Genomic DNA, 13729 nt, shown 5'->3' on the forward strand with positions numbered 1-13729 from the left:
TATCAAATATAATTCAATACAAACACAGCTTCGGTTCAGTCAAACAATTAATTAAAAAAAGTGTCCACAACCATGCAGATTATCATAATAATAATAATAATAATAATAGTTATCGTACCAGACTTTTATCCTAACATACAGGATTTATCCAATAATCATGAGAACATACAAACACAGAGAGCATAATAAATAAATAAATAAGACCACCCGTTTGAGAACTGGTTTTCAAGCAACATTTATATTTTGTTGGTCGTCATTTTATAAAGAGATTTTGTAACTTTCTCAACCTCGGAAACACATGCACACAATACAGAGAGCAGAATAAAAGAAGTGAGAGGTCATCAATTCAGCGTTACACCTCACTGACAGCTGCTTCCAGGATAGACGGACAGACGGAGGGAGGGGACGTCCTTTAGTGTCCTTCAGTCCTGTACAACAGATTAATGCGCTGGACTGATGGAGGTGCATGAACATCTAATTAAATGCTGTTGAAGAAATCTCCCTGTAGTCAGTTCCAGCTGTCAAAAACTCTCATGGATGCAACTGCAACTAAAAACTATAAACTTCACAAAGGTGGTGTTTTTTATTGCAGGGTGAAAACTGGAGCGGAGGAGCTCACACGTGTGTGCAAGAGTGCATCCACCTCCTGAACATGTGTATTCACAACACATGATCCATGTGAGACATATTTACAGTGAGATTACACAGATAAAGGGGAGACATGATAGTAGAGACAACGTGGGCTATGAAAACAATACAAATATGGAGGCCCAGGTGTGGGCGGGGCATCTTAAAAAAAAAAAAAAAAAAAAAAAAAAAAAAAAAAAACGACACCTCAGGCGGAGGAATGCAGCTCCCGGTCCTCCCGCTCCTCCTCATCCATTTTGCGTCCGTGTTTCCGGAAGTATTTGTAGCGCTGGACGTACAGCTTCACCAGGTTGCTGACTTTGACCGGGTTGATTTCTCCGGTGCGGCTGTGGCAGATCTGCAACGGCGACACGGTGGATTAAACAGCAGCTTGGTGACACTCATTTATCTGTTAAACATCACTCAGAACACGTGCGAACACATGAGACTACGGGGAAGTATATTCAGCAGAACAACGTGCACACGGTGATGTCACCGATCTGTCGCTAGGCAGCATGTGGGAGGCCGACCTTGTGCACGGCTTTCCTCAAGATGTCTTTGTACTCGTCCTTGTTGATGTCTTTGCGCTGATAGTACGGCTTGATGGCCAGCTTCACCTCCTCCACCGCTCGCTCCTGCGTATGCAGCTTCTTCAGATACTGTGAACACACGGGTCCATGTCAAGGGATGAATAAGAAGAACGGCAGGAGAACACTCGGCGGCAGAAAACGAGGGACGGGAAACAGAGCAGTGCAGTGAGGTTGGTGTTCGTGCGATGAAGACTTTCTATTTAGGTTAATCAATAAGTCGAATACTTGAAAATATAAAACCAGTCGCATAATTACGACTCCTGTGATGACGACTGTCGACCTAAATGACAACCCTGTGTCCAACAGAGGTGGCACGCTGCAATTCAAATGCAGGTAAAAGCACAATGTGATGATTTACAAATCACGTAAATCATATTTAATTAAAAATACCACAATTGAAATCCTCAATCAGGAAAGAATGGGACCACATTTCACTTTCAAAACTCCAGAAACTGGTCTCCCCAGTTTCCAAACGTTTACAGAGTGTTGTTAAAAGAAGAGGTGATTCAACACAGTGGTGAACATGATCCTGTCACAACTTTATAGAGACGTGTTGCTGATATCAGATCAAAAATGAGCAAATATTTTATATCAAACATCGTTTCAACTTTTGATATGTTGTTTTTGGTCAATTGTCAATTAAATGGTGTTTACGTCATTTGAAAACCACTGCTTTCTTTTTCAATTTGAATTTTGAGTCCAGAGTGTTTTGGAAACTGGGTTGTAGTTCTGTCTGGGACGGTGCAGTGATATCGGACCCTGATTCCTCCACCATGCAGCCCTGTGGGATGTGTGACATCACCAAGAGACAACTCACCTTATCGGGGTCTTTACTCTCGTTGTCCCACCCGGTGTCACTGGAGCTGCCCGTCAGTCCCGACAGCCCCACAGGCATGATGGGGGGCGGAGTCTGCGCACATCCACCACTGATAGAGGGGTGCAGGTGGGAGGGCGGAGTCTTGGTGCAGCCCACCAACGGCAGGGAGCCGTGGAGAATGAACTGGGCCGGGCTCAGACCGGGAGGCGGAGGCAGGGAGGGAGGAGGGGGGATCTGTGAGGATGAGGAGGCTGAGGAAGGCGGAGCATGTTGCTGGGGATGGCTCTGATTGGCCTGCGAGAGGATCTGCACAGAGAACGGAGACGAGAGTCAGGAACCGGTTTCGGAACCAGGTCACGGTTACTCAGTGCTAGTTTCTTAAAACACGCGCGAGATCTAAATGCGTTCGCAGTCGTTCAGGGTAAACACCAGTTGCCATGGTAACGAGGGAGACGGGGAGATAACGAACAACGATCTCTCCATGGAGACTGAGATTCATCGTGTCGCTTCGACTTGTTCACATGAAATGACACAAAAAGTGCACACAGACACACACACACACACACACACACACACACACACACACACACACACACACACACACACACACACACACACACACACACACACACACACACACACACACACACACACACACACACACAGAGCTGACCCATCACGGAGGCTACACAAAGTGGATTTCACCTCAGACAGTCTTGCCACAGTCCCCCTCTGATGTGTATGTACTAGTTGTATAATGCAGAATATGAATTCAATTTGTTTTTGGGTCACATTTTCCTTAAAACGTGTCAACTTTGAACATCGACCTGAAAATAATCACGATTATTGTGTGAATTTAAAGTTATCTTAAATATCAAAATAAGGTATCAGTAAAATTGGGAAAAAATATGATTAAAAAAACAACAACAACTAAACGGGAGCTGAGTTTTAAATCTACCATTAGCTTCACAATAATTACGTTGAGGGTTAATCTGCAATTCACCAAAACCAGACCAACAGAATAAATCAGACACACGGAGACACCACGACTACTAATGTAAATACAGATGGTGGTTCATGTGCTGTTTACAGACGTTCTGTTTCTAAACAATAACCGTGTACAATAAATCTCATGAACACCAACGATCTGAACGATCCGTGTCTCTCTCACCTGACTCGTTGCTTGGATGAACTCTTGTGCTTTGGCTCTGCTGGCCATGTTGGCCTCCTCCATCTTAAAGAGCAGAGCGGTCACTGGAGGGAAGAAGGACGGAGACCGTTACTTCTGGAGAGGACATCAGCTACACCTTCATGAACACGTCAGCTACACCTTCATGAACACGTCAACTACACCTTCATGAACACGCCAGCTACACCTTCATGAACACGCCAGCTACACCTTCATGAACACGCCAGCTACACCTTCATGAACACGTCAGCTACACCTTCATTAAAACGTCTGCTACACCTTCATGAACACGTCAGCTACACCTTCATGAACACGTCAGCTACACCTTCATGAACACATCAGCTACACCTTCATGAACACGCCAGCTACACCTTCATGAACACGCCAGTTACACCTTCATGAACACGTCAGCTACACCTTCATGAACACGTCAGCTACACCTTCATGAACACGTCAGCTACACCTTCATGAACACACCAGCTACACTTTCATGAACACACCAGCTACACCTTCATGAACACATCAGCTACACCTTCATTAACGTGAACACATCAGCAACACCTTCATGAACACACCAGCTACACCTTCATGAACACATCAGCTACACCTTCATTAACGTGAACACATCAGCAACACCTTCATGAACACACCAGCTACACCTTCATGAACACACCAGCTACACTTTCATGAACATGAACACACCAGCTACACCTTCATGAACACATCAGCTACACTTTCATGAACATGAACACACCAGCTACACCTTCATGAACACACCAGCTACACCTTCATGAACACACCAGCTACACCTTCATGAACACATCAGCTACACCTTCATGAACACATTGAGCTAGACCTTTATTAACGTGAACACATCAGCTACACCTTCATGAACACATCAGCTACACCTTTATGAACACATCAGCTACACTTTCATGAACACATCAGCTACACCTTTATGAACACATCAGCTACACTTTCATGAACACATTTAGACCTTTATTAATGATCACACACCTTCATGAACACATTACACCTTTTTATGAACACATCAGCTACACCTTCATTAACGTGAACACATTTCATGACACATCATACACCTTTATGAACACATCAGCTACACTTTCATGAACACATCAGCTACACCTTTATGAACACATCAGCTACACCTTCATGAACACATTGAGCTAGACCTTTATTAACGTGAACACATCAGCTACACCTTCATTAACGTGAACACATCAGCAACACCTTCATGAACACATCAGCTACACCTTTATGAACACATCAGCTACACTTTCATGAACATGAACACACCAGCTACACCTTCATGAACACATCAGCTACACCTTCATGAACGTGAACACATCAGAGAAGAAGGAGGGAAAATAATGTCATATTCAAACCTGAACAGGTGTCGCAGGCAGCTTTTAAAAGGCTTTATTTATATGAACTCTTAACAAAGTGACTGTCAATATAACTTATGACTCAAAAGAGGATTTAGAGTTAATAAATTTAACTTAAACAAGTACAGGTATTAAATAAGGAGGCTGCTAGAGGTCAACCCTCAGGCTGGACAAATGAAGCCACATTCAGATGTCACATGTAGGTTCATCATGTTCAGACATGTTTCACAGACAGAACCACAGGGAGTTACTGATATTTACTACCAGCCTGCTTTCCTAAGTAAGGCCCATTGATGTCAGATACACTGAACTTGCAGACACTTTAAACCTAAATTAGCTAAAGAGTCACTGTGTGCAGTTGAAGTTTGAACTGCATATTTATCTGAAAAGTCTAAAAATATAACAACTTTTTGATGATGATTTATCTGTCACAAACAAGGAGGAAAGTGTCAGATGTGGTTAGAAGTGGTAGATTTCAAGTGCCTGAACGTTGTTGTTTAGAAATGAAGGGAAAGGAGTGAACGAGTGCATTTAAGTGTGTAGGTGTAGTCCTGTGTGTGAATGTTTGTTGATCACACGATGGACTTCTGCACATGTATGAAGGAAACTTACATGCCAGGACGCCCCCGGTGGTGCAATCCACCCCGGTCTGTAGACTCCAGGGGAGGGCGGGTGCGGCTGGAGGTGGGGGCGGAGGCTTACTGGCAGATGAGGAGGACACAGAGGAAGAGGACGAAGGGTCAGACGAAGACGGCGGCAGCGACAGGGAGGTGAGACTGCAGCCGGCCGACGAGGACGAGCAGGGAGGCGAGGCCAGAGATTTGGGGGCATCGTCCGGAGGAGGGGGCTTGGCAGTAGGTGTGGACAAGGCGTTGCTGAGACAAGCTCCCTGGGGGGTGGACAGGCTGGACGGACTGGAGGTTGGCAGGGTGGGGCTGGTCTGGGTCGGACAGTCCTCAGAGAGGAAGGATGGGTCTGGGGTCTTGCAGCTGCTGTCCACAGTCTGAGAGTCGGGAGAAGACTCCCTCGTGTCCCGCAAAGGAGCAATAGATGGTGGAGGTGTGTGTGGGGGAGAGGAGGAGGGGGGGAGCACACTGGTGGAGGAGGAGGAGGAAGAGGAGGAGGAGGAGGAGGAGGAGCAGGGTGCAGGGCCAGCTTGGCTGGTGTGCGGACTGACGGCTTTGCTCCCGTCTCCGGTGGCCGACTGGTCTCCGGAGGCTCCATCCCAGCCCTCAGACGAGGCTTTAGTCTGGCCGCCTTCTCCGGCGCTAAGCCCCGCCCCTCCAGCCTTCTCCCTCGTCTTCTTGGCCAGGCGCCGGCGGCGCTTGGTCGCCAGTGACGATGAGGGGGAGGAGGCGGAGGAGGAGGTGGATGTGATGGAGCTTGGTTTCGTTTTCTTGGCCTTCAGTCCTGCGGGCTTAGTCAGAGGCGACGGCGGCGCAGCGAGGCCGGCGCGCTTGCCCATCCCCCCCAGGTCCTTACCGCGGCCACCCAGCGACAGCGGCTCCGAGCACGGTTTGAGGAACGGAGACCTGCTCTCATTGTCCCTGCAGAAAACTACTGCTATAGATCCGCCCACCACTGAGCCCCCGGCCCCCCCTCCGCCGCCCCCTGACCCGAGGAGGTCCATCGCCAGCTTCCCCGAGCCCACCGATGCCCCCGTGGTGCTGCTCACGCCCTCACGCACCAGCACGGACACTTTGGACTGAAGCTTCCCTTTCCGCCCGCCGCTCTCCTTCTTCGATTTGCCGGAGCGACTCAGATCCTTTCGACCGCTCTTGTCCCGCTCTTTGTCCTTTCCCATCTTCCTGGCCCGCTTAGCTGAGGGGAGGCTGGGCGAGATGGAGGCGGAGCCCGAAGTGACCGTCAGCGAGGAGAGGCATTTGCTTTTGGTTCTGTTGGAGGATGAGGAGGATTCCGATTGGCCGATTTTCTTCAGCGTGCGGCGGGATTTCTTTTTAGGGTGATGCTGTCCGGTCTTGGGGGCGGTTTTAGTTTTGGGGTTGGGGACAGGAGGGTCTGGAGGCAGAGTGGCAGGAGGTGTGTCCTCCAGAGACGGGTAGTCCGAGTCCAAAGCCTCGCCGTCCAGAGACAGCATGTCAATCTCCAGTTTGTCCGAGTAGTGGTCAGACTCATAGCCGTGGTACCTCGGCGGCGAGAGCGACTGGGAATGGCTGCGACCGCTTCCCCGGTCCTCTGCCTCCCCAGAGTGCCACTTCCTCTTCTTCTTCCTCTTGTGGGGCTTGTCGGAGTCCTGCGGGGGCCGGCAGGGGGAGGACGGGGCGAGTCTGGGGGAGCCGGGCACGGTGGTGGTGGTGGTGGTGACTGTGATGGTTCTTTTGATGGCGAACAGGTCGGACCCGTTGAGGTCTTGGATGGATGGAGGAACGACGGGACGACTGTCCCGCCGCCGCTCCCTGTCTCGATCACTGTCCCTGTTGTCCCTGTTATCCCGGCTCCTCTTGGACCTCTTGGACATGTCCCGCTCCCGGCTGCTGGAATGCTGCCGTCCCTTCCTGTCCCTCTTTCTACTGTCTCCGTCCCTGTCGTCTCGTCTGTGGTTACTAGTGCGGTTCTGTTCCTTCTCTCTGTCCCTGTCCCTGCCTCTGTCCCTCTCTCTCTCTCTGTCCCTCTCTCTGTCTCTTTCCCTGTCTCTAACTCTGTCCCTGTCTTTATCTCTGTCCCTGTCTCGGTGCCGTTCCTCCGAGAGGCTGGAAAAGGAGCGTGTGGTGTTTCCTCCTCTTCCTGAAGAGTTGCAGGATCTCGAGGCCTCCGGGCTGCTGTGCTGACTCTTCTTCCTCTTGCGGCTGCTGCTCCTGCTGCTCCTCGTTCCTTTCACCTCCTTCCCGGCCTTGTGCCCTCCCTCTTTCTCTTTGCTCCTCTCCCGACCCTCCTCTTTGCCCTTCCTCCTCTTTTTTCTGCGGACCTCCTTCTCTCCCGCCTTTCTGTCCTTGCTCTTCTGCAGGTCGCGGTCTTTGGAGCTCTTGGAGGACTTGTGGCTCCGGCTGTCCTGCTCCACAGGAGGCGTGAGAGGGGAGGAGGACGTGGACGCTGGAGGGTGGGAGGGAGGCGGCAGCGGCTGAGGAGAGAGGGGCGAGGAGGCAGGAAAGGAGAGGTATCGCTCCTTCCTCCTACTGACCAGCTTCCTCCTCAGGTCCTCCACCCCGACCACCGGCTCCTCCTCCAGCTCCCGGTCCACCTCCCAGCTGCCCTCCGTGCACACGGACACGAAGCCGTCCCCGTCCAGCACCCGCAGGATGCGCTCCGGTTTGGAAGCGAAGAAGGAGATGGTGGGAGAATCCATGGGGAGGTGGTCTTCAGCGGGTCTCTTCTTGTTCCCGTCTCTGTCCACAGCGCCGACGATCTCCCCCTCCTCGATCTCCGAGTTCTCCGAGTCAGCGCTCTCCCTCGGCCCCCTGCTACTGCGGCAGTCCACTCTCCGGATCAGAGGGAGCTGGGTGGTCCGACGGGGGCTCAGCAGCTCCGTCAGAGTGTCCGTGGAATCGGGAGGCTCTTCGTCCTTCTCCTCGTCCTCATCTCTCTCGGCGCTCTTCCTTGACATTCCCATTTTGCCACTCTCCTCATTGATATCCGACGCTGGGGAACCGGTGGGGTCGAAGGGGTCATATTTCTCCCCTCCCCCTCCCCGTCCTCCCCGCCCGCCCCCCTGCCCTCCTTGTCTCCGTCCGTGGGATTGAAAGGATCATACATCTCCCTTTTCCCACCCTCTTCTTCACAGCCAGCCGCCGGCTGCATGGGAGCGTCGGGGAAGCAGTCCGAGGTGGTGGTGTTGGACGTCAGCATGGACAGAGGCCGTGTCGCCAGAGAGGCAGAGGTGGAGGACACCCGGGCCACGTCTGTCCCTTGGGTCGGACCTTTTACATGGTTCTGATAACCTGACGAGTTGGCGCAGACAGACGAGGACGTGGACGAGGGCGAGGAGGGCTCTGACGAAGGAGACGACAGAGACAAGGAGGGGGAGCGGGGAGGAGGGCTCCGGGCGCTCTCTCCGGCTCCACCTGGGGAAGAGGAGGCAGCCGGCTTCCTTTTGAAGCCCGGTGCTGGAGTCAAGTCCATGGGCCAGGAGAACCGGAGGGGCTGGAGTCACACGGCGGGACCTGGAGGCCGGTGTGTCCCGTTGAGAAACGAGTCCAGCAGCAAACCTAGTGGAGAGGAAAGGACGGGTCATTATATCACACTGGAAAATATATTGATGGTAAAAGCTGCTTAATTTGGCGAGAATATAAATTTGGAAACATTAAATAGTCTGATAGATCCAACAGGTTTATTTTACCCCAGTAAAATGACCTGAACTGTAAATATCTCAGTTATTATTCTATAAAACTATTTAACAGTTCCTTCGAGAAAATCTTGGTATAAATTATAAAAGCCAATTCATTATCAAACTGGATTATTAAACTAAATAAAACATTCTTATGAAAAGTTTTCATCAACACGCAAGAGGAAAAAACAAACAACAAAACACCAAATCCATGATGTCCGAAACCAGACGATGTGTTTTTACTGGAGAAAAGAACTTGTGATGTAATTATAATAATTCCTAGTCGTTTATCTGATAGTCACACATGTGGAAATTGGGACACCTCGTACATAATCTTCCTCACATAAAGCTGCCGCTCACATTAGCAGTCGGTCAAGAGTTTAATAAGAGCTTCAATAATACGAGTTTAATAAGAGTTCCTGTAATACGTTTAATAAGAGTTTCAATAACAAGAGTTTAATGAGTTTAACAAGGTTTTAATATTAGTTTCTGTTATAAGCATCAAGAGAATCAGGAGCTCTGTGGAGGCAGAAGTCTGTAAAGAGATTTACTCAGTGAGCAGGTTTACAGTCATCAGACTCACATCATTTTTAACACAAGTACAAAACAACAACAGTGAGATCAGAGGAGGATTTAAGATGTCTGAACATGAGCATGTTTCTGTCTGGATCCTGGAAGAATCAGCTGCTGCTGGTTTTCTGTCTGCAGACAATCACGTGAATTTACCGGTTTATAGTCGTTATTAATGTATTCATAACCTACCGGCTGTGGTCGTTATTAATGTATTCATAACCTACCGGCTGTGGTCGTTAAGGTATTAGTAACCGACCGGTGGTGTTATCGGGGAAGAAGAGTAACGTTGTGTTTTCGTAACGGCGACGGTGCTGCATCTATGCTAACCACTGTTAGCAGCTGACGGCACCGGCCGACCGACTAACCGTCTCTGCTCCGTACGGGTGTGTACGGTTAACGACATCACGTGGAATCCCGCTTTGTCCAAACCGGCCAACTCCCATTTGTTGAGCGAGCAGACGAAGGTCTCTGTGAAATGTTGTCGGCAGGAGGCATTCAGCTAGCTAGGTGGCTAATTAGCTTCCAGCAGCTAGCAGAGAGCAGCTAACAAGAGGAGCTGTGTGCTCGTCAGTTACCTTCGAGGCGACGATCTTCAAAACGCGCCTCTTCATCTACGGGGGACCACTTTTTAACACATTAAATCCAACGTTAAAACTAAGCATCAGCTGCTTTTGTCGTTTTAAAAGCGCAGCAGCAGCCCTGTTCCACCTGCCTCCGCCATCTTCCTTCCCTTGGAACCGGACGACAAGGCACGCTGGGAAATGGAGTTCTATGGGAGGCGTCCGTGAATCCGTAAACAAACCTTCTGATGAAATTATTCACAACATGGAAAATGCAGACGAAACTAAAATAATAATAATAATAAAGTGATCATCAAACTCGCCGTGTGTGATATTTTATTTAGACTTAAGACTTTATTAATCCCACAGTAGTGGGGATTTAGTCGTCACAACAGCATAGAAACACAAAAAGGTGCACACCATAAGAAAAAAATTACAAATACGTATACCTAAAAAAAAGATAAATAAAAATAACTATTTTAGAAAAAAATAAGAGCAATGAATAAATACACACACACATTTATCTGTCTTGATTAATTTCTAAAATGGAATTACAGATTTATTTTTAAATTGACAGATTTATTGTTATTGTGTTTCCCTTTTTCTGAATTTAAACTCACTTTGATGAAGTGGCACTTAAAACTTCAACAATCTCAAATAATTTTGCTCATAAATAATATGTCCTCGCATTCAGTGTAGCAAAAATGAATGTTTTCTGTTTAATAAAAGACAAGATTATTATTTTGTTTTTTTAAATTGCTTTTATTTCAAAAATGATTATACAAGGTATGACATACATACAGCATCAAGTATTTCTTTTGTAATCATAAATATGCAACACAAATATGGTTTATTCAATGTCCAGATGTAGAAACACAGCCAAAGCTTTGCACACTAATTTGTAAATGATGACCAAAAGCAGAAGGAGGAGAGAAGAGTGGAGGAGAGATTCATTCAGCCGTCATAATGATGTTACCGCTGTTTGTTGTCTTTTCAGACTTTTGCCATTCAGATATGAAATATGGGATCATTTCCTCAGTAAATAATTACTATGTCTAATATTTTGGTATCATTTGTTGAATTGGGTTCTCTTCATCTGCTTCTAGGACTTGTGTGAAACCCATCTGTATGTACTGTAGCTTCAGCGGTCCAGTACCGACAGTCAGACCAGCGGCCTCTCTGCTCTGAGAAGAACAGCGATCTCGTGGAAATAATCTCAAGCGCATCAACAGCGGCTTTGTAGATGAACATGATAAACAATTTTTTATGTTGACAGTTTAATCTGGGTTTTTTTTTTAAGGAAGAAAAGCCTTAAATAAAAAATATTTTATGGTGACTTTGCTCTGAGTTCTCAATCATAAGTCTGGTTTTTGATCTACTGCGGTGTTAAAAACAAGCATCAGTACTGGAAGACGGCAACCTTTTCACGAGGGAGTGTTTTTAGATGACGAATGGCACTCGTTTCTGGGAATATTTCTATTTTTTTTCCACTTTAAATAGTCAAAAACCTTTGAGAGCTCCTGCAGATTAGGAGGATAAAAACATCTCGTACTCATCGTCAACCGGATGAACTGAAACCTTTTTGGCACTGACTGTAAAAGGTTTCTGAGCAGACAGGTTCTCTATGAAACACATTGGCGCCGGCAGCAGAGGCAGGTGACATTTAACTTCTCCACATCGTGTTATGAGTGTAGAGGAAAGCACTCGTGTGTTCATCCAGAGGTCCACGAGGACATGCACGCTGTATATAAAGTATAAAAAAATATATTTGGTGTTTATCAGAACACATACATTCATTTTCTGCCGAATTCCTCCCAGAGCACCACACAAACACACTTATTTCTCTCTGGACATCAGAACGTCCCCTCCATTTGGAAAGAAGCAGCGACTCGTTCAATCAGACACAGAAAGTGCAGCAGCTTCAAATCGACTTTAAAACTGCTGTCGGAGCTGAAGAGTCTTTGAAAACAGGTTTTTATTGGTCGGCGTGTGTCCATTTGTTTGTGAGGCAATGAGCTGTAAACGATTCAAATATATGTCAGTCTGTATATGTCAATGTTATGTTCAGTCGGTAACCTTCTCTCACTAAACTCGATCCCAAATAAAAGTCAGTTTTCTATTGCATCTAGACGAGGTTTTCCACTCAGCCTGCAGACTCATACCATAAATATAGTAAAGCCTCCAACAGACAGCAGCGCGAACACGTTAACTTAAAGCTGAAAGAACATGAAGAGAATAAATAAACAATGAAAAGTAACAGTCAGTGAAATCTCAGATTCCACTTCAGTTTGTGCGTTTGGAGCTTTGCTATGATTTTTGTGTTCCTGCTGTTTCAGACAAGGTGAAGTCTCCTCTCAGAGGAGTCACTGATCATCTTACATTCAACCATAGGGCACTTCCCTCTGTCAGCTAGCTTTTACAGCTACAAGGTCAAGTAGATGGACAGCAGGACACTGATGTAACAGGATTAACAGGTGCAACAGGTGTAACAGGTGTAACAGGCTGGATGTGTTGCACGGTCAGCAAAATTAATACAACTTGTCTGACTTCTGTGATCATTGATTTAAATCATTGATACACAGAAGAGATAATTTCATCCACCTGCATTCATGTTGATTATCTAGATGAAGACACGGTTGGAGATGGTTTAACGTAGAGGATTCTGGGTAAGAACGGACTGTCTGCCTCGTGTTGGTCGGGACGGTACCAACACGTCTTTGTCAATGGGACCCGACGTCCAGTCCTTCCTGTCAGATCACAGCTGATGTTTTAGAACTGCAGGTCAAAGGTCAGAGGAAGTGGTGTGTTTGAAGGCAGTATTTGGCACATTTGATTGGTACTTACAGGACAGCAGTTCCCCCCCCCCCACACACACCTCCCCTCCTCCGCATACAGAGACAGCAGGTGGGCCGACAGGAAGAAGCAGGACTGCAGTGTGTAACTGTGTCGTTATATGAGGACGTAGGAGTGGGCGGAGCCTGTCGACCTGAATGCCGTGCTCTCATCGACACGCTCCCTTAAACAGTCAAACAGTGAAAACTTTTAACAAGCCTATGTTCTCTCCTCACTCTGTGGAACACTGCGGAGCTGGGCGGGTCTCAGAGGAGCTGGGCGGAGCTTAGAGGAGCGGCCGGGCACAGTGACGCCCCTCCTTGCTTTCATACCAGCCCCGCGTCCCTCGCCATCTTGTAAAAGGCTCCTCGTTGGGCGACGAGATTAGAAGGAGAGTCGAACTCTGACATCTCTCCTTTGTCCAACACCAGAACCCTGAAGGAGACACAATATTCATTACATACACTGATGTGCAATATACAATTTCAAATTTAATATATATTTTACCACTTACATGCAATAATAATTCATTTTTCTTTATTCAGAAATATCTATACAAACATTTCACTGTAAAGGTCAAAGGTACAGTATATTTATTTATTTTGAGTATATAGTTTTTGTGTATTTATACAGTTTTTTTTAATTGTTTTGTTATTTTATTTTTCGAAATATGTTTCTTTTTATTGTATTATATTTTTATTGAATGTGTATTTGTACTTTTCGTGTACTTCTCTTTCCTCCCTGTAATCGTAAGATGCTGTGACGACTACATTTAAAGTCTTATCTTAAAAAATAAACTTACAGAACTCACACACACATACACACACACACACACACACACACACACACACAC

General features: G+C 47.1%; 2 protein-coding genes across 2 annotated transcripts in view; both read right to left on the reverse strand.

Moving 5' to 3' along the window:
• Positions 1-219: 219 nt before the first annotated feature.
• Positions 220-10209, reverse strand: scaf1 (SR-related CTD-associated factor 1). Its single transcript, XM_069710266.1, is given in 7 exon segments — positions 220-985; positions 1158-1286; positions 2035-2340; positions 3206-3288; positions 5242-8265; positions 8268-8792; positions 10060-10209. Coding segments are annotated over 6 exon segments (4131 nt in total). The 5' UTR covers positions 8707-8792; positions 10060-10209; the 3' UTR covers positions 220-835.
• Positions 10210-12925: 2716 nt separating this feature from the next.
• abcc1 (ATP binding cassette subfamily C member 1 (ABCC1 blood group)) overlaps positions 12926-13729 on the reverse strand; it is a 31593-nt gene continuing 30789 nt past the window's right edge. Inside the window, exon 31 of the mRNA XM_069710265.1 lies at positions 12926-13311. Within this exon, the coding sequence (XP_069566366.1) occupies positions 13203-13311 (109 nt within the window). The 3' untranslated portion in view covers positions 12926-13202. The remainder of the gene's footprint in view (positions 13312-13729) is intronic.

Source organism: Brachyistius frenatus, unplaced genomic scaffold, assembly GCF_029030835.1.
Source record: "Brachyistius frenatus isolate BFR_SWC_R1_liver_20210118 unplaced genomic scaffold, ASM2903083v1 Contig_90, whole genome shotgun sequence".
Taxonomy (NCBI): domain Eukaryota; kingdom Metazoa; phylum Chordata; class Actinopteri; family Embiotocidae; genus Brachyistius; species Brachyistius frenatus.